The sequence below is a fragment of the Plectrocnemia conspersa genome, unplaced genomic scaffold, assembly GCF_051122295.1.
Source record: "Plectrocnemia conspersa isolate PC_06_02 unplaced genomic scaffold, ASM5112229v1 ptg000008l, whole genome shotgun sequence".
Lineage (NCBI taxonomy): Eukaryota > Metazoa > Arthropoda > Insecta > Trichoptera > Polycentropodidae > Plectrocnemia > Plectrocnemia conspersa.
In genome coordinates, this window is record NW_028277172.1 from 10,584,756 (window position 1) to 10,604,546 (window position 19,791).

Genomic DNA, 19,791 nt, shown 5'->3' on the forward strand with positions numbered 1-19,791 from the left:
GTAAAAGTACTACCTGGAAAGTGGGTGCTTTTGAAGGCAATGTTCCGCTCTTATTTCTTGTATAATATGTATAAAAAAGGGCTAAAGGAACTTATACCTGAAATACATCAGTATATAGGTATAGTCCGTCCAAGATATGAACGCTCATTGCTACAGTATTGGTGAGATTATACAATAGGGTGACCATGTGAAATTTAACGTTAAATTATTTTTTTCTATTTTAATTTAATTTGTTGAAGATATTGTAAAATATCACTTTCTTACTTATTTTATTTATTTATATACATATTTAACTCAAAAACATGATAGCAGTTTTAGAATCACTCTCCAGGTTGAATATCTGTTTAATATAATATTTAAAAAAAAATACCAATAGAATATTACAGGAAATTTCTATTGATTACAAAATAACATAACATGACAATAATTTAAAATAAAAATATAACATATAATAATTTTTAATATAATTTCCAACGTATGGTCACCCTATCCTTAAAACAGCTCTGATTTAGTACTGGTAACGTTCTCCTATCGGTGTAAACAAATTCGTGGAAAACTGTATATGTATGCTTGTTTCCCTTGTTTCCAACACAACGATGATGAGCGTTAACATCTTGGACGGACTATACATCTCAAACAACTGTAGCTTAGTTCAGATTCATTATATGAGGTCTGTTTTTATTTTTTTATAAATATATTCTTGCTATGATTTTTTCCAGAGTTGGGCCTCTCAATGAGAACGGTCCTCAGGATTAGTCCCTCCCTCTCTCTCGGTAGGCCTGGTCATAGTTGGTGGTATGAACAGAAATAGACAGTTGATGTTGATGCAGGATAATCGCTAGGTGCAATTGCTGCTCCTGTCATAGACAAAAGCCTTTTATAAAAGTATAACATAACTCGTTTTTACGAATAATGTAGCTATTTCGTCGATGACTTGGGAGTGAGGTTCGAGCAAGGGTGTAGATTATGGTTTTAATCATTAGTAATTTTCAACTATTCGATTATCGAATGTAATATGGATAAAGTATTCAAATATATTCGTATTTTTTTGTCTTTACCAATAATCATTTATTTAATAAATTTTTGCATAAAATCAATTAATATTCTGAAAAATATTATTTAATTAAAAAATAATTATTGTTTATTGGCCCTAACAAATTAAATTATACAGGCGCAATGAAATATTACTGATAATGTAAACAAAAAACTATTATCTATTATACAAAAAGGTTGGCGTTGAGGTATTTGGCGTTAAAGTGTTACGTGACCTAAGCGAAAATGCTGTTGAGTTCGGTAAGAAATAAGTACACAACTAATCAAAAAATAAATAATACCACTGTTGTACATAAACCGAAATAGATGGACGAAATGTGACATTTCACATACTGTTTTGTCACTCTTGAATGTGCCTCAACTTAAAATTATTTTAATACTGTGTCAACTATTTGCGGTGTAAATATTCTTATAGATAATGTTTGTTTTGTATTTACGAATTTATATTTTTCTTTGTTAAATTAAAGTTGTTATTATTGTGCAATACATTTATTAAATCAAGCTTAGTTTATGGATCATAAAGTTGAAAATTAAAAACAAAACAAGTTTTCCTTGTTTGTTTCAAAATGTAATTCAATATAAGTGTACTTTGTTAAGGAAAAGGGTCATAAAATCATTAAGAAATATTTTATTAATTTCTGTACTATCTACATTTATGAAAAAATAATGTTTTAATATTTTGATATTTCTGATCGGATTTGTGTATTATTGATAATTGGATTTTGCATAAATGTTATTAAAGTAAATATTTTTTTTTTAATGTTGTTTTCGCCACAGATGCGTTTTTTACGGATGGTTTCTTCCTGCTACAGTTCGAAACCAATTCGTTCTGGAGACACTTTTCACCGTTACAAGATTTCCCGAAGAAAGCGACGATAAATCGTCAGATTACAAATATCAGATGAGAGAAAGTATTTTCGGATGTGTATGCGCGCGTTGTTTTTCTCACCGCTCATATGTTATGTGTCGCTGGATATCAAACTCGTCCAAGTCAAACTAAGAAAACATAAAAGAAGCACCGTATGATTGTATTACATATGTATATATATATAATATATAAATATGCAAGTATTTAAAAATAGATTCAAGATTTGCCAACGTTGTTGGCAATGATAATTAACACAACACGTTAGACAAATGTTGTTTATAATTTTACTAAAAGTATGATATAATTGCTATTAGATTTGTATATTTTTTTCCCCATCAGGTATTATGTCCTGGTGAGCATAACGCCTGTCTCTATTTCACAAAAAAAACATTTATGATTTTGCAAAAAAATACTGCATATCAACGAAATATTGCAGTATGAATGATAAAACATACAAATTTTAAAACCATTAATTTTAAAAATGTACCATTTTTCATTTTTAAGTATAAAAATGACGTTTAAGATATAGTATGTACTTCATTTGAAAATTATTCGGATTTGGCCATGTTTGCTAGAACGTTCAGGCTTTGAGTTTTAATGTGTATTTGAACATCAAGACAACAGTTAAATAAGCAGGGGGGGGGGGGAGAGTAAAATCATTTTTTTATTTGAGAAAATTTGACTGCAGAAACATATTTAAACATTTATAGTTTATCATAGTTACACAATAGTCAAAGATAATATATAACTCCTGGTATTATACATTTTGCGCTCACTTCAATATAATTCTAGCAGCCAGGTATAAAAGTCCATGCATTATCACCTAGAAGCATTAGCGATCCGAGGCTTAGTTTTAAACGTTTAAAACTTTTCTATTGTACCCCTATTGTATTTAATGCTTACTTACTGCGGTAGATGTATTGTGCGAATAATTTGTCTGTTTTTTAAATATAATACCGGTAAACATGGAGCTGTAAAATGCGCAACACCGAGCGTTTTTTTAAATAACATTGTTTCTGTTACTTAAATCTAGCGCCCATTCAATAAACATTTAAATTTTAGTCGATGTTATCACATGTCATCTAAGATGCGCTTTTTTGCGATTTACGACATTTGATAATTTTTGATCGGTAATTATGCTACTTGTTTTTAATCTGGATTCTCTGACGCTCAGAACGTAAAAAGTAATTCATGTGTCATTGTATCTTGTGGTGCAATCACCGAGATGCACTTTGGCGTCGTCGATCCACAGTTGCGCTGACTCCTTGTGAGTAGGGCTCACTCTGTGGATGCAGCTCTAGAGGCTACAGTCTCTGGGGTTGCCGAAAGGGGCACTTATCTGGAGGTTCCTTCTGTGTGGGCTCGACTGGATACACCCACTAAAACTGTGTTATCCTGGCTTCTGATGGAGGAAAAGTGTTCTCTAAGCCTTACCTATTACAGTGAAATCTTTTTGTAACGAATACAGAAATAACGAAATTCCCAGTATAACGAATCTTCTATTTGTCCCCGAAAAACTTTCATACAAAATGTTTTCATTATAACGAAGACTGATCTCAGTTTCGCTATACTGAGATTTCAATGTATCTTGTTCCTAGAAGTAGTTTGGCGTGACACATATGCTTTAGAAATACAATGATACCTCGATTTACGATCCGCTCTTCATAGACATTTTCGAGTTACGAACTTTTTTCATGTATCATTTTAACTTCTACATACGAACCTAGATCTGAAATATAATGCAGATAGTATAGGACGCAAGCTTCACGTACATATTTGCTTTTTTGTGTATCTATTTCGGTATTTATATAATTTAATTTATAAGTGAAGTTCACAAAAATATTCTTACTTAGCGATCAATTGAATATGAAAGTTTTTCTTATCTAAAAATCGCAATTTTTAAGTAAAACAAATTTAATTTTTATGTTATGTTACACAATATGCGGTTTTATTTTTTGCTGTTGAATGTATATTTTAAGTTAACACAGAGCTAAAGATTGACATTGAAATTCCAGATATAATAAGCTGTGCATATTTCATGCCGCCAGAGCTCACCGTGCGAGAGATTTTGTTGCTTCGGCAAAGGTTAAGGTTATTTACGTTAGATTAAACTCATTCCGGTGGTTTACACTATATATTTAAATTAAAAGTATTTCGACTACCGTTGTGAATTGACTTGGACGATTTCGATAGTTAACGACACATATTGCTTTATTATAATCTAATATTATTTCCTCGCTCCGAAATTGATCTGGCACGTGGCCGTCGCACATTGGCCGCGATTTCTGTTAGCCCCGGTGAATTATGTGACGCAGTTCAATTGTTGTAAATGTAAATTGTCATTGTGGTGTTTTTTTCCTGACATTTTTTTGGCACCGGCTCGAACTTTGGTCGCCAAGTGCAGAAGAAAAAAGTCACTCATCGCCGAAGCGACGCTGTTGCTCAGCTTTCTTTCAAAGTCCGATTCTTACCGTTCTTCTGAGTGGTACGCGGAAATATTTTTCGGTGAAAAGTGCATCATTTCGGAACAGAAGCAGTGATTCATATTATTTCGGTAAACTGTCGTCGAACCGTTAAAAAAGCAAGTTCGCTCTATTTTATGCTCCGCCAACTCATACGTCCCAAATAATTATATATTTACTTTCTTTTTGCGCTTATTTTTACGCGTGAAAGTGAGACTCTACTTGACATTGCGCTCTTTACAAACGAAATTGTATCAGCTTATACAGTGAAGTAATTGCACGGCATTAATCATCACTCATCACCATTTGTATAGATTAGATAGAAGTTTGTTTGTTAGTCACAGATTACAAAAAGCCTTTGTTCCATGAGTACCTTTTGTGGGTCATGTCAATTCTGCTCTACTCGCCTCAAATAATACAAATTCCATAAAAATAGTCTATCTACACGGCTCTACTTCATTTTTGAAAATTCATTCACTACAGTGCTTTAAAATTAGTGTATTTTGGCAATTTCCCATAGTATTTTAAATTTGTTTTTTTTTTAATTCAACCAGTATTACTCGAAATTTCTTACATTTTATAATCTTAAAAGTTGTTTAAATGACGAACTATTTTAATACTTTAATTAACTCCTTCCCGGTCATGGCCGAGTTAACTCAGAAATTTGTATTTTGTGAATTCTTATCTCAATCAGCAAATTTTTCGAAAAATTATCATATCATTTTTTTGTTAAAAATTAAATTTGTACTAACTTTTATTTTTTACAACGGTTGCATATTTTTATACCGCTGCATAGGAAAAGATGGGTCCGTGCAAAAAGTTTTTGAGTCTTTTTTAAAAATTGGTTAACTATTATATATAAGTCGGTAGTCGTTTTTTTGATATTTCGATTTAATTAAGATTCATATTATTTCATTAGTTCGGCGATTACTGCGCACAGCGAAAATTTCATGGATGATCAATATATACATATTATATGTATATTTAATAATACGTAAATATATGTACCTATATAAAAAATAATGTATGTATTTATCAGATGTTAATATGATTTTAATTTAAAAATTATTAGTTATTTACATTAATATGATACATTAACATTTCCTATAATTACACAAATTTTTACTTAAAAATAGAGAAAAATATTAAGCAGTTAAAATTAAAAGTAAAATATATTTATTTTATTAATTTTTTAAGCTAATATAGCTAATTTTACATTAAACAGCGCTGTTATTGCGATGCCGCCGAGACGATTTTATTGCTTTTGACGTGAATTTTTGACTTCTGAGAAGTGATAATATTGTTTTTGCACCCTCGTATTGACCAATATTCGGTTTGAATATACTTTTACCGATACATACTCTTATATCAGAAGTCTTATAATATTTTTAAAACATAATCTAAGTGCAGACAAACTATGGAGCAATATACAAAATGCGACGTCTGTCTTTACTTTTTCCGCTTATTTTCTCCTGAGAGATGAGTTGGCTTAGTTCGTATTTTAGACTTGACCTAATGAAAGTTCTAAAAGTTCTTCCATTAGGTTAGGTTTAAGTTAGAACTGTCAAATTGAGATTCGAAAACATTTCGGAGCAACATATAATTTCACTAGCGACTATCAGTTAAATTATATTTTCGATAGTAGAATGGTGAAAATATATTTGGACTTGACTAGTGAAAATAAAACTTGACTAAAAATACACATTCACTATAAATAAATAATGATAAGTATGTAAACGTGTATATTACTTTATATGGAAAAGTTGAAAGCAACATTTAACAACAGCTTCCAGATAAATAAAAATATATATCTACCGTTAAAAATGTATTTCGATATAATTTCATTGAAATGACGTTTTAAAAATTTTGGGTTTGGGTTTGAACAGCAAATGTTAGTTTCGCAACTGTCAAATATTTTAGGGAAGCATGTAATTTCACTATAATCGGATTAAAAAATCGCGCTCACAAAAATCGCACGCTCGAAAATTGCGACAACGGAAAATACGAACATTGACGATTACGCACACGATAATTACGCACGTCAAATTTTTGAATTTGGATTCTACAAAATAAAATCTCTATAAAATATATGACCTATTAAATAAAAAATTATAAAATTTAAATTAAAATGTTTATTTATATACACATCCATATCTATAAGAAACATCAATAAATTTTGGTTTAAAATAAATAGTGCGCAATTTTCGTGTGGGCAGTTTTCGTCTGTGCGATGTTTGTGTACACGGTTTTCATTTGCGCTATAATGACCGAACCAATTTCACTTGCGCATATAAGTTAAAATATATTTTCCCTAGTAGGAATATAAATCTACTAGTGAAAATATTACCACCGAAAAATACACATTCACTGCAACGTTTATACATCGCATGTAAATAAATAATGATAACTATGTATATATATAATATTACTACGTATGGAAAAGTTGAAATCAAACAAATTATATTTTCACTGATAAAAATATATATGTATCTACAAGTGAAAGTGTATTTCAATATGTTTTCACTAAAATTACATATTTAAAAAAATATTTTCGGGATTGATTCGAAACTGTTTTTTAAATTTTCTATGAAGAATAACCCGAGACTTAATTTTAGTTTTTTCCAGGGAGGGGGCAAAAGTTTGCCACTCAGTGGTATTTTTTTTTATATATTTCGATTTCATTAAAATTCATAGTATTTCACTAAATGAAATGCATTTTTCTGGCCAAATTCAAGGGGAGAGACAAATCCGTCCCTGTCATGTTACAATGTGTTTTAGAAACGGTCGTCTTATGTTAAGAAACTTGACCTTCGAAAAGCAAGATAAAAATGATTTGAAATATATTTATGTATACCAAATTGATATTTGCCAAAATTACTAAATTTTAATATTTACTGTTTGTTTCAGATTATTCTATTAAACGGAACAAACTACTCAAAGCTGACAATCTTCTACAAAATTAATGATAACTCTATCAAGAACCTAAAAATCTAAGAAAAACGAAACTCCCCGCAAAGTATTAGCCCTGATATGTTATGTGATACGTTCTGTTCCTTAGTCGCTTTAAACGCATTGTGATAGATTACGCACACGAACCGTGCGTACCGCTTTCAATCGTCATGTTTTAACGAATAGTGATATTGTAGTTTATCTATAGTAGTGATTTTAACGCACGAGTTTAAAGATGTGCAAGAAAAAGGTACTGTAATATCGGCTTGAAAAGATTCGATATGAAGGGCATCGGAGAGAGAGAAGTAGACGGTGTGCGGGAGAGGCACAGGGACCGAGACGGTGAAAACGTCAGGGAGAGGAGCAAAGAGAGCAACCGTGACAGAAGAGATGGCAACCACAGGGAGAAGAGTCGGGAGAAAGACTCCGGCAACGAGAAGGAGAGTTTACAAGTCGGATCTACGAACAAACATCCGAGCAGGAGTCAGTCTCCTGCTTTCGTCGACATGAGAATAGATTCGGTAATAATATAAATTTGAATATGAATATGAAAATGATTTTTTTCATTATTATATTATATGTTTGTGTGTAGGAACTAATATCTTCTAAGCACAGCAGTGAACGCAGTCATTCGTCCAAAGGTCATTCTAAAGAGCATTTATCGAACTCTGGATCGGTGAATTTACAAGCTGGTCCGCAGTCTTCGAGTAGATCGTTCGTATACTTTATTTTATAATGCGTGCTTATGAATATGGATCTTCAGAAATAAAATGTACGTTCCGTATTTAGCTTGGAGGATTCACCGCAGAAACAGCTTCTGGGAAATTTGTCATCGTTGGCTGAATATAGCGGTATTTTAAACTCTCCCGGTATACCGTCCGGTTATCAAACTGCTAACGTGTCCTTTGTGCTCTCCGACGATTACTCATCGCCGCAGCCGGGATACAGAGGTTAACGCCGATCGACGTGAACAATGAGATGTATTCTCATAATGTGAGATAATATATCGATTCGTATTCATTGCAGAACATATAGAATACCATCCTCATACGCTCTTTACCAATCTGGGACAACAGGGTCAAGTCATGGCTGAAGATCAAAGTATGTCTTGCTTCTTATCTGTCTAATATATTATGCATATTTTTTATATATGTATAAATGTATATTTAAGGCGGGCAACAAGCTGACGAAGCGGACGGTGCCGGAAGCAGCGGTTCTTCGAGAGCCGCTACCGCCATCGCTCATCTGAACAGCAAGGTCGCCAGAACAAAAGATTTAATACGACTGGAGCAGACTATAAGAGATGGTTAGAGTTGAAAGTAGTATTAATAACATTAATGTGAATGTATAATAGAAGTAGTTTAAGTTTGACCTTGCGTACGTAGATTAAAACTAGTTATGTACATTTTGCAGAAAACGTCAACGAATACCTGAAGCTTGCAAGCAACGCCGACAAACAGCAGCTACAGCGGATTAAAGCGGTGTTCGAGAAAAAGAATCAAAAGTCGGCTCATTCCATAGCTCAGTATCAAAAAAAGTTGGAGGGATATCACAAGAGGATAAAAAACTGGGAGGTGAGTCATTTATCAGGAAACAATGTTTTTTCGCTCATCTGTATAATTTAAGTGTGTCAAGGAAATATTTTGTTTCTTCTCTTACATCTGTGTCAATAAGGAGGACATGTAAACAAAATCTGAATAAAAATATAAAAGTTTCGAGAAAGATTTCATGCCTAAAGAACAACAATTCTTGTCTTATCGATTGATTAAAACTATAGTTCTTCGAATCTTTCATCATCAGCATCTAAAAGATTAGTATTTTTTAATTGCTTTATATCCTTTTATATTATATATAAAACTCAACCGCCACTGGTTGTTATCTCAATTTAATTTTTATTTTGGTTGCAATAAAATAAGTACAAGTATGATGAATATATATTTATTTTCAGAATCTGAAGGATCCTTATGGTTATATTTTAAATTAATACATTTTCAAAACTAAAATTCAAATGTAAGTCATTTTAGCATACTATTCCATGATAATTCAGTAAACTTAACCCTTTGATTGTCGAGCCCTATCTATAAAAAATATATATTAGGAAAATAATATTATTTTCCTCTAAAGCAAATACCGTACAGCTTATTAAAAATTAATCTGATTCTTATTCATCAATTCTCTCCAAAGTAGCAAAAGCCGATATATCGTATTATGGTAACCGCAGGGTTAAGACATATGAATAGTTTTTAAGTATTACAAATATTTTGTTTACATGTATGTATTATACATAGAAAATAAATATCAAAATTGACGTCATCTATTTTTATGCATTAGTGAGCGAGCAACCTCGCTCCATGGATGGGAGCGGGTGAGTAATCTCTTATTGTAAAAGCATTTAGTGAGGTGTTTATCTTTAAATAATATTTACAAGATATTCCTAATGAGAAGTTAATATTTTTCAATGCTGGATGAAGGCAAATATTCCAAACAAGTTTTCATTTGACAAATAGTATATTTCGTATAGTATCAATCGCTCATTATCATATTCCTTTAAATCAGATATTGACTAATTTCTGTTTGTTCTAAAAGTTTCGATTAAATCACGACTCAATTTTAACTACATGCTTTAAATGTATTTATTATTTGAATATTGGTAGTCTTTATTAAAAAAATCTGTATGTTAATAGTTTGTGTATTATCTTTGTTTATTTAATTTAATTATTATTATTGTCACTGAATGTGAAATTCAAAGAAATCAGTTATTGTCGTTACATATTGTGGGTGTTCATTACACCTGTAGTTAATCTAAATTTAATTTAATAAAAACAGTTTCTTCCTGTTTTAATCTACTACTCAGTATCTGCGTTTTTAATTTGTATGGAGTTTATTTCACCGTAGATATTTTACCTATAGCTCCCCCCCCTCACGGTTCCATTTTGAGTACAAATGTTATGACTATTTACTATTTTAATGATTATTAGCATTATATATATTAAAATATCACTGGTCGGCGACTTATATGTGTTATTTATAAAAAATATCGTTAAGAGCTGATGACGCAAATATGTGTCATTCAATAATAAAGAAAAATTATGGACTTTTTCTAACACTGCTTCATGCTCATAAAATTGTATAGGTCTATATATAATATAATTTCATGTTTATTGACATTTTTGCGTCCATCACAAAAACGTTTAAAAATATAATATTATATAAATAGTTAAAATTAATACTTATATAGTGTTAAAAAAATAAAAGATTTTTTTCTTATATGTTTCAATTTAGATTTCTTTAGTTTTATTAATTTATTATATTGCTAGAATGTTGTCCTTGCTTTTAAAATATTAAACATGTATATCTCATTATATTAAAAAGAAGGAAGAGATGTTTATATCTGATTATAAAATAACACCTGACAATATCAGTATCCTTGAATTAATAAAGTGGAATAATATCGATGATTCATTCTTTATTAAACTGATATTATCAGTTATGAATCATTGCGTTAATTAACACAGAATGTTTATGAATGTATATCATAATGTTGACACTGATAATATCGAATGTTTTTATTGATATTTCAGACGCACGGGTCAAGTGGGGGACAGGGTTCACACAGACAACCTCGCGAAATGTTGAGAGACATGGGACAGGGTTTGAAGTGAGTCATTTTCGTTATTGATTAATAATACCATTGATAATGATGTGTTTGTTTATGTAGAAATGTTGGCGGAAACATCAGAGATGGCATCACCGGCTTAGGCGGCTCGGTGATGTCCAAACCAAGAGAATTCGCTCACCTGATAAAGAATAAATTCGGATCGGCAGATAACATTAATCAAATGGCAGCTCGTAAGTTTTTTTTATCGTTATGCTTCAAAGGTCGTAGAATTTTAGACATATTGTATCTTATACTGTCTTTCTTTAACGCAAGCTCCCCATCCTGAGTTGAGAGGTAACGGTTAGTCTTTGAACAATGAGAAAGAGTTATTATTGGTTAACTGTAGTTTTATTAGATGTGAGATATGGTGTTGGGGATGCTTCGATATCGTGTTTCGTTGTATGTTATTTAAGGAAATAACTGGTCCGAAGGTAGAAGAACAGAAGGAGAGACGACCGGATCACATACGCTGCCGGGTGCTCTCCGACCCGAACAGAACACGCCTTCGACGCCGCATCCGACGAACAACAAGATGGCTTCAGAGGAGGGCAGCGAGTGTTCGTCCGTCACAAGCGAGAGCATACCTGGGTATGATCATATCATATTGAGATTCATTTGAGTGGTTTTAAAATATTTATTCTATAGGTATCAGAATCAAAACACGTCGAACAACATAGGCGAAGGAGTGTATTCGCTGAAACCGATTTTGGCCGAGCTTCAGGAAAGACGAGAGGATATAGAGAGGTTGCGGGAGAAGATCGACTCGTTTAAGGTTCGGTTTGTTTAGATTATGGTTACGATTTGGACTTTGTTTTATTTACTATTTATTGTTTACAGTCGTTGACGCAGGATATTTCATATTTATCATCGGCGATCCAAGAAGAACGATTCCGTTCCGAACGATTAGAAGAACAAATTAATGATCTCACGGAACTGCATCAGAATGAGGTATGATTTTTGAAATCATGATAATATATAAAAATGTTTGACTTTGTGAATGTCATATGTAGATTTACGTGCGAGCGCTGTAAATAAACGCTAGCGATTTTTCATTCATATATAATTTTTAATGCTTAGCTAAAAAGATTTATATTATTAATTTTTATTTATATTGCACATTTACAGTAGAATCCATAGATATATTTTTTATAAAACTGAACTTATATTTTTATTATAATTTGCTACACACTTTGTTCAGAAAAATAAAGTTTTACTAAGTAATATTTTATGGAAATATTTTTTTAATTTTATCTTTTTACAATTATTGTTTTTTTACATTTTTTCTTTGACAACACTCAAAAATAATTTTTTAATTAATTTTTATAATTGGTTATATTCATTTAAAGCCAAATTTAAGACTTGAAATTAATATAGAAAAAGTAAAATCTCGACAAAAAATATGTATTTTTAATAAAATTATAATTATTGTATATATTTTTATCATTGAGTATTTTGTTTCTTCAAAAGTATTGCTGAACCATAAATTTTTTTAAAATAACTTTTTAAAAATAAAATTAATTAAAAATAAAAAACTTATGAGGCTATATAAAAATATCTATTTCAATGATCATTATAAGTATTATTTTTAATCTATTTTTAGGTTGAAAACCTGAAACAAGCACTGGCTGATGTAGAAGAGAAAGTCCAATACCAAAGTGAGGAACGAGTGCGAGATATACACGAGATGTTAGAGTTATGTCAAACTAAGGTACGTTTTTGCTTTTCATTCTTCATTTTATAAAAATTTACAATTTAAATTGTATTTATAGATTAGTAAAATGGAGCACCAGGCTATGCAACAACAACAGTACGTGAACCTAGAAGGCATCGAAGGTTTTAACGCTCGCGTTTTGGCTGTGAAACTTATAAACGTGGTACTGACCGTGCTGCAGGTGATCTTGCTGCTCGTGGCGACCGCCGCTGGCATCCTGATGCCGTTCCTGCGAACCAGGTAACCGTCGTTTCTCTCCCCTCGAAATTTCCCATGTAATAAAATCATTCTTTTTCTACACGAAGGAAGCGTATACGTTATCTGGTCTCACATCTTATCATGCTTATGTTTTCTTTGCTTCTTTTTTGACAAATTATTTATTATTTAATTTGTGTTTTTTTCGTATTCATGTATTATTTTCGGATTGCAAAAGGGATGAAATGAAACCGAGGTACTATAACAACAACAACGGGCAGAACCACCATTCAGAGTCACTGTTTTTGCACATGTAAGTGCCAATTTGATATTGATCAAAGGGTATATAAATAATTAATAAATAATAATATGATGAATAATAATTTAAATTATATATTATTATGTAAATGTGTATGTATGCGTTTTTTGTGAATGTGTGGGTATATGTGTATTATATATGATTCATTCAAAAATGTAATTTGTATGTTGGCGTTGATCATTCATTCCATTAGGTATCTTGTTTTTATTCAGATTGAAACATTTAAATCTTTTGTGGATTACTTATGAAGTCAGCCGTGAGTGTTTTAGAGATTACATTTTTTTGTTTTTATAAAATCCAACAATATATTCGAGCCGTCTTTGAGACTGTTAAATTAATTAATATGTTCATATAGTTTTGTTGCATATTATTCAATTTCAGGGTAAATATTTTTATTTTCAAGTTGAAGCACCAGAAATTTGTTGAATAATACAGCATCGGTTGCTATTTTGTATCATTGCAGATACTTAGGTTTTATTTTATTCCATAAAGTTAAACCAATTAGATATTTTTTCAACATTTACACTTCACAATATACTACTCAAAAATTTTGTTGTATTTTATAAAATAGATCTACTATCAATCTAAAAATGAATTATTTATTATTTCACTCTCGACTTATTTAAGAGCATTCTATGGGAATTTTGTGTTTCTTATATTATTAAAACAAGAGATATTTTACATGGATATTAATTTTTCACTAAATCATCTGTGAAGCAGATAAATTGATAATCTTCCTTCAAAATTTCATCATTACTCATCAAAACTAACGAATATTACAGACACTAATATTTTGATTATATATTATACAAAATAATTAAAGAGCATCAAACTGACATTTGTTTCGCATATTTTCAGAGTTCGCATCCTGACGACTTCCATGGTTGTAATCGGCACAGTCTTTGTGTTGAAGCAGTGGCCTGAAGTGTGGGAGATATCCACTCACCTGATGGAGAAACTACGCAAGACTGTCATCAGTAACGAAAGCATAAACAGATAGGACCGCTCGTCGGTTCTCGAAACACCGTTTGAGTTTAAAGCTTTTTTCCTCATGTGATATATTCTTATAGATTTTTTTTATCTCATCCTTCAATTATTTTATCGATCCAGAAACACTCAAGTGAGAATATAAGTGTCTACTGTCGTTTTGTGATTATCTACAAAGTTGACGAGTGAGAGTGAGCGAAGCCAGTGTTTATTTTGTAGATGTTATTTTAACATGACGTATACTTATTGACTGGTATTTTTTTATGGTTTTAAACTATGAAACGGTAGTCGATAATATTGTCCATGAAATTGCCTGTAGTCAATAACCAAAAGCATCGACAATAATTGTATATCAAGCCACACATTTTTTCAAAGTAAAGCGCTTCATAGTTATATTTCAAACGTACCAGTAAAATATTTTTACTACCAATAGTGCTCATATTAATTATAGTGATAATATAATAGTAGAAAGTTTTGCGGCGCGTACCACCGATGTTTTTTTATTGAATCGTGTACATCATCCCGAAAGCGTGTAAATAAAATGCGACATATACTTGTTAAGCCGTGAAAGACTGATGTATAAGGCCAAAATTATATGTATAAATTAGCTGAGCTGATGTAAAATATAATCTTGATGGCGGTTGCTATGAAAAAATCCAACAATAAAGTAGGTAAACAAAAAATTTTAATAGATTGTATCATTGAGTCTTTCATGGCTTAATTAGTGTATGTATAATATTATATATTCGTCCAATTTTCTATTAACGTAATTAGATCCATCCATAATGAAATGCGTTGCGTTTTAAGGCGTCCACTGTCAAAGATCCTGAAACGTAGTCGATAAGTGAAAGCTCAATTCTAATAACGGTCAATTGAATATGTATTTTAAACAGAGGTAGGCACGCATAGAAAGATTTTCGCTTTTTTTATACGTATTGTATACATTGTTTAATTTTGACAGTGGATTTAATATATATAAAATGAAATTTTGATACGAAAAGTCTTTTGAAGTGACGATGGTGAAATTCAGCGAATTGAGAACATGATAAAATTTATATTATAACGAAAACTTTTTATTTGTTATCGGCGGTGTTGAGATTCTTGCAATAATTAAAATAAATTTTTAAAGAATTTTAACGTTGTCGGTATATATAAATATGTGAAAAATAAGATAATATCATCGATGCAGTTATTTTTTTTACTATTATTTGTCTTCGATCATGACAGTTTTAACTTTTTTTATACTTACCGTGATGTTTTGAAATTAACATTTGCGTATTGTGATATGTATTTTTAATATTTTTTCCAAATGTTTATACGATGATTGGATCATTTTATATTAAACGGTCGATAATGTTAATATAGAAATCTATAGAGTTAATCCGTGCAATATCTCAATATTAAAAATAAAAATAAAAAACAAATCTTACTGTATAACTACGAACAAACTCGGAACATTGTTTTTATTATTACGTGTCTAGTGAATGAAAAATTGTAATGTTAACTGAGCCGCTTTAATTGTTTTTCTAGTGAAAATTGCTTTAAAATTTGTTAAAGCATTCTTATTAAGCGAATAAAGAATGTTTGTTGACGAGTGGAAATTATGTGACATAATAATTTATAAACAAAAAAACTGTGTTATACATATTAGTGTTATTATTATGAGTGTTTTGATTTAATTTTTCGAATAATCTTTTTTTATGTATGAATCTTTCGAATGATTTATTTATTCATTCCAGTCGTTTTTTTATAAATAATATTTATAATTGATTATTGATACATTTGTTATGAATTCCAATGCGGGATTTAAAAAATCTATCTTAATCCGTAATTGCCAAATAAAATTATTAATATGACCTGCCATTATAATAATGATCAAAATTAAGATCTCTTAAATCGTTCAAATTTTACATTCCAATTTTAAAATTCTATATAGTTTAGCGATTATGATTTGCCTAGCCATTTTTCAATATACGGTTAAACTTGAACTGTGTTTATGCGAATCATGTCGAATTTGTACATAATCCAATTTGGAATTCATAATTTTATTATGTTTTGTGAGCGTTTGTCAACTTTTGTCGCACCTTTAGTATTATTATTGAAAAAATATTTATTTATGTGTAATTTGATGTCATCCAAAGATTGTTTTTATTTTAATTTAAATAATTCGTTTATACCTATTTTTCGTATGAAAGGTTTATATAAATCTGATGATAAAAGTTTGCATCTCTGATAACGCTCTTTCGTCGTTAAATTATTTTTTAAACGTATTATTATTTAATACATACAAAAAATATATCCACACTGATCAATTATAATATTTGATTAATATGAAAATATAACATATTTTGTAAATATTTAATAAATAAAATTTTATTGTTGCAATATATTATTTTTTATTATTTAAATCGTAGACTAGATCTTGAAGAACAGCTAATTTGAAGCAAAACTACTGCACAAGTTCATCTATTTATATACATCTGGACTTTAAAAAAATGGCCACAAAATTTACGATGGCAGAAATTTATTTAATCAAAATTGCATGTTATGGATTGTTTTTTAAATCGGTCGCTACAGTCACTAAAAGCATTTGTGAAGTGGTAGTAGTCCAGTCAAATAAGGCGAAGTAAAGGAATGAAAGATGGCAAGCTGAAATTTTGCATAAACCTTTGTTTTGACGTTTCAATTTAAAATATTTCTTTTAGGTTAAATTGATTTTATGATAAATTAATTATTTTATTTTGAAGACCTATTTATTCATTGTGCAGAAAATTAGGTAACACTGACGTGACGTGACGTAATTATTGCAAAAAGTGTTTTTTCTTAATTCCTGCAACCACAAAAATAGCGCCGAAGCATATGCTAAAAAATTATCGCCTCAATTTGTGACAGACGAAGCGGTTTTGTACTGGTTTTCTGTCAAAATCTACCAGGAGTGCATATGAGTGAGAAGGTAGCTGACAATTAATTTATTATTTTAATTATTAGGTAAACTATTATTTTTCAATTTCTGCAAATTATGCTTGGATTGCAAATTATGCACCTCAAGAGTCAAGTATTCAGAAAGAAAAAACGCTTCAAACTAGCGTTTTTGAACGGGTTTTTTGTCATAATCTACCAGGAGTATAGAATAGGTAAGGAGGTAGTGGAGCTAATAATTTATTTATTATTATATATTATATATTTTGTTTGAAAAGCTTCCAACGTTGTAAGCTTTATGGAATAATATTATCTATGTACATGTACATAAGGCCTATTATTGCATAACCATAGTTCTCATTTGTTCCGACCAATCAGAAAAAAGAATTTAATTTTTTTAAATTTCCTTGGAGACGCGTGATCATAGAAAATGGTTATGTACATAAATAAACAAAATACACAAGACTCACTATCGAATGCGTGTATAATGTTATTGTTCTAATTTGAAGAGCTTACAATGATTAATCATAAAATGTAACTTAAATAAAAAAAGATGGTCGATAACGCAATGACATCTATTGATTTATTCGAATAATAATTTCTTTAATATTTTTTGTGTTCCCTAAAAGAACGTCTATTAAATTGGTTTTTTTAGGGTCTACTGTATAAAATTATTTAAATATTTTAAAGCTGCTGAATATGTCACTAATTTCACTAATTATTTTATCTCATTTTTAGAATCTTCTTTCGTGTTTGTTTTTTTCCTTTTTAAAGGTATTTCTTCGCTATCATCCAGGAATGAAATCAGCCATGCGATTCTGTGCGAGGTTAAGGGATGATTCTAATTTATTCCATACAATTTAAGTTTAAGCAACACTCATTTTGTTATGAAAAATCAGTCTTGACAATATTTATTATCAATTAACATCAGTATTTTAAGGAATAATCTTAAAAATCACAATCGAAAACTAAACTCTGCTTACATCTTACCAACAATCTCTTGAAAACAAGACAGCATTATAAATTTCATGATGAATGGTGAGAGATCATTCGTGGTAATTCAGCTTATCATAAAAATCACACTTTAAGAAGTGTCAGTATTTTTCTAGGATAACCAACAATATACGAATCTATTGTGGTAGATTCAGATGCTCTTATACAAATGAATAATAATAAAAATAACAGTGTTATTATTTCTTAACCGATACATTTCGACGAGTTGTTTAGTGGTGACAGTTATAGAAATTTTGACTACAGTGTTTAATATTTATAGTTTTGTAAAGTATGTAGTGTTAATTGTTTGCATCTTCTCGAGTGTTTATTTAAAAAACGCTTTTCTAATAGGAAAGAATGTAAGATTCCCTACGTAATAAATAAAACGAAATATTTATTCATCAACTCATAATATATTTATCATTTTTTATGATACACATTCGCACATCCATTCTTACGGTCGTTTCGAGCTGTTTTACTTAAAACTAAGTTATACTAAAATATATTATGTTTTTATTAGTAACTTCCATATACACAAATATTCTTATATAAAAAAAATATAAGAGAAAGAATGGACACTGATGCACGTATTACTAAGTACATTTATAGACAAACATCGTTTATATTATATATATATTTTTCTATAATAAATTTATTACAACACATCAGAATATACATACATAAAAGCCAGATTTAGATTCGAAAATAAAACATAGGGACGTCCAAGACGCGTTTATTAGTTGTGTGCCATCTCGAACGTCGCTGAGGAATAAGTTAATTGTTTAAGTTTATCAGCTCGTTTCCGTAACTTTAAGCAGAGCAGCTTAACGTCTACTTAAATTAGTACAATTAGACGTCTAATATTGCATCGTTAGATACCCCATTCAAAAACAACGAATGGAAAGAGGATATGTAGAAGGCTCGGACTCCAACGGTGGACGCCCATCGGTGGCTGAATAAAAACTTGTGAAATGATATGTCAAAATCAAACGACTCGTCTGCGAAAAAGTATGTCGTTTAAGTCTAAAATGTTCAATTTTTGTTTATTATGTCTTTTTTTAACACTAGACTCTTATTTAATATGGACAGGGTTTTAAAGTTAAGACTAGTTTTAAATTATTCAAGGGCTTTTGATTGAAATAATAGATTAGATTACACGTGAATAAATTTTTGGGATTGGATGATCTCGTATGGTCCCGCTCTGGATATACATATATATATTTTGTATGAATAAATGCAAATAATAAGGATAATGTTTAAATAGATAAATAAAAAAAATATTTTGTATAAAATATTTATTCTGTTTTTTATACTTTCGTGTGTAATAATAAAAAAATGCAATTATAATCATGTGTGTATAAAGAATAATACATATTGGACATTATACATATTATACTAAAAATATCCGCAAGTTGATATGTTATGTAACATGTATAATTTTATTTATTTTTTATATAATTATAATAGTAATAAAAACATTCGGCAATGAATGGCATTAATCGCACAAAAGTTAAGTTTTTTAAAATATAAAATAATACTTATGTGACGTATACTAAAGTATTTAGAAAGAAAAATAATACTATTGAAAATTAAAATACAATTTGTTCTCGATGATCGTAATAATAATAATAAAAAGCATAAATAATAAAATGTTCAATTATTCGAGGAATGTTATGA

General features: G+C 30.1%; 1 protein-coding gene across 8 annotated transcripts in view; it reads left to right on the forward strand.

The window, feature by feature from the left end:
• The window catches only part of Dmtn (transmembrane and coiled-coil domain 2 protein Dmtn), a 38,962-nt gene extending 22,373 nt beyond the window's left edge, over positions 1 to 16,589 (forward strand). The window contains exons 2-17 of one of the 8 annotated variants that reach the window (XM_088189144.1): positions 7,291 to 7,853; positions 7,925 to 8,046; positions 8,122 to 8,282; positions 8,359 to 8,433; positions 8,504 to 8,638; positions 8,746 to 8,906; positions 10,914 to 10,990; positions 11,051 to 11,181; positions 11,264 to 11,290; positions 11,404 to 11,578; positions 11,636 to 11,762; positions 11,828 to 11,938; positions 12,591 to 12,698; positions 12,760 to 12,941; positions 13,135 to 13,209; positions 14,074 to 16,589. In XM_088189144.1, the coding sequence (XP_088045270.1) occupies positions 7,614 to 7,853; positions 7,925 to 8,046; positions 8,122 to 8,282; positions 8,359 to 8,433; positions 8,504 to 8,638; positions 8,746 to 8,906; positions 10,914 to 10,990; positions 11,051 to 11,181; positions 11,264 to 11,290; positions 11,404 to 11,578; positions 11,636 to 11,762; positions 11,828 to 11,938; positions 12,591 to 12,698; positions 12,760 to 12,941; positions 13,135 to 13,209; positions 14,074 to 14,215 (2,049 nt within the window). In that variant the 5' untranslated portion in view covers positions 7,291 to 7,613 and the 3' untranslated portion in view covers positions 14,216 to 16,589. The remainder of the gene's footprint in view (positions 1 to 7,290; positions 7,854 to 7,924; positions 8,047 to 8,121; positions 8,283 to 8,358; positions 8,434 to 8,503; positions 8,639 to 8,745; positions 8,907 to 10,913; positions 10,991 to 11,050; positions 11,182 to 11,263; positions 11,291 to 11,403; positions 11,579 to 11,635; positions 11,763 to 11,827; positions 11,939 to 12,590; positions 12,699 to 12,759; positions 12,942 to 13,134; positions 13,210 to 14,073) is intronic. The other 7 variants (XR_015810301.1, XM_088189147.1, XM_088189145.1 and 4 more) reach the window with 7 other exon arrangements.
• The last annotated feature ends 3,202 nt before the right edge of the window (positions 16,590 to 19,791 follow it).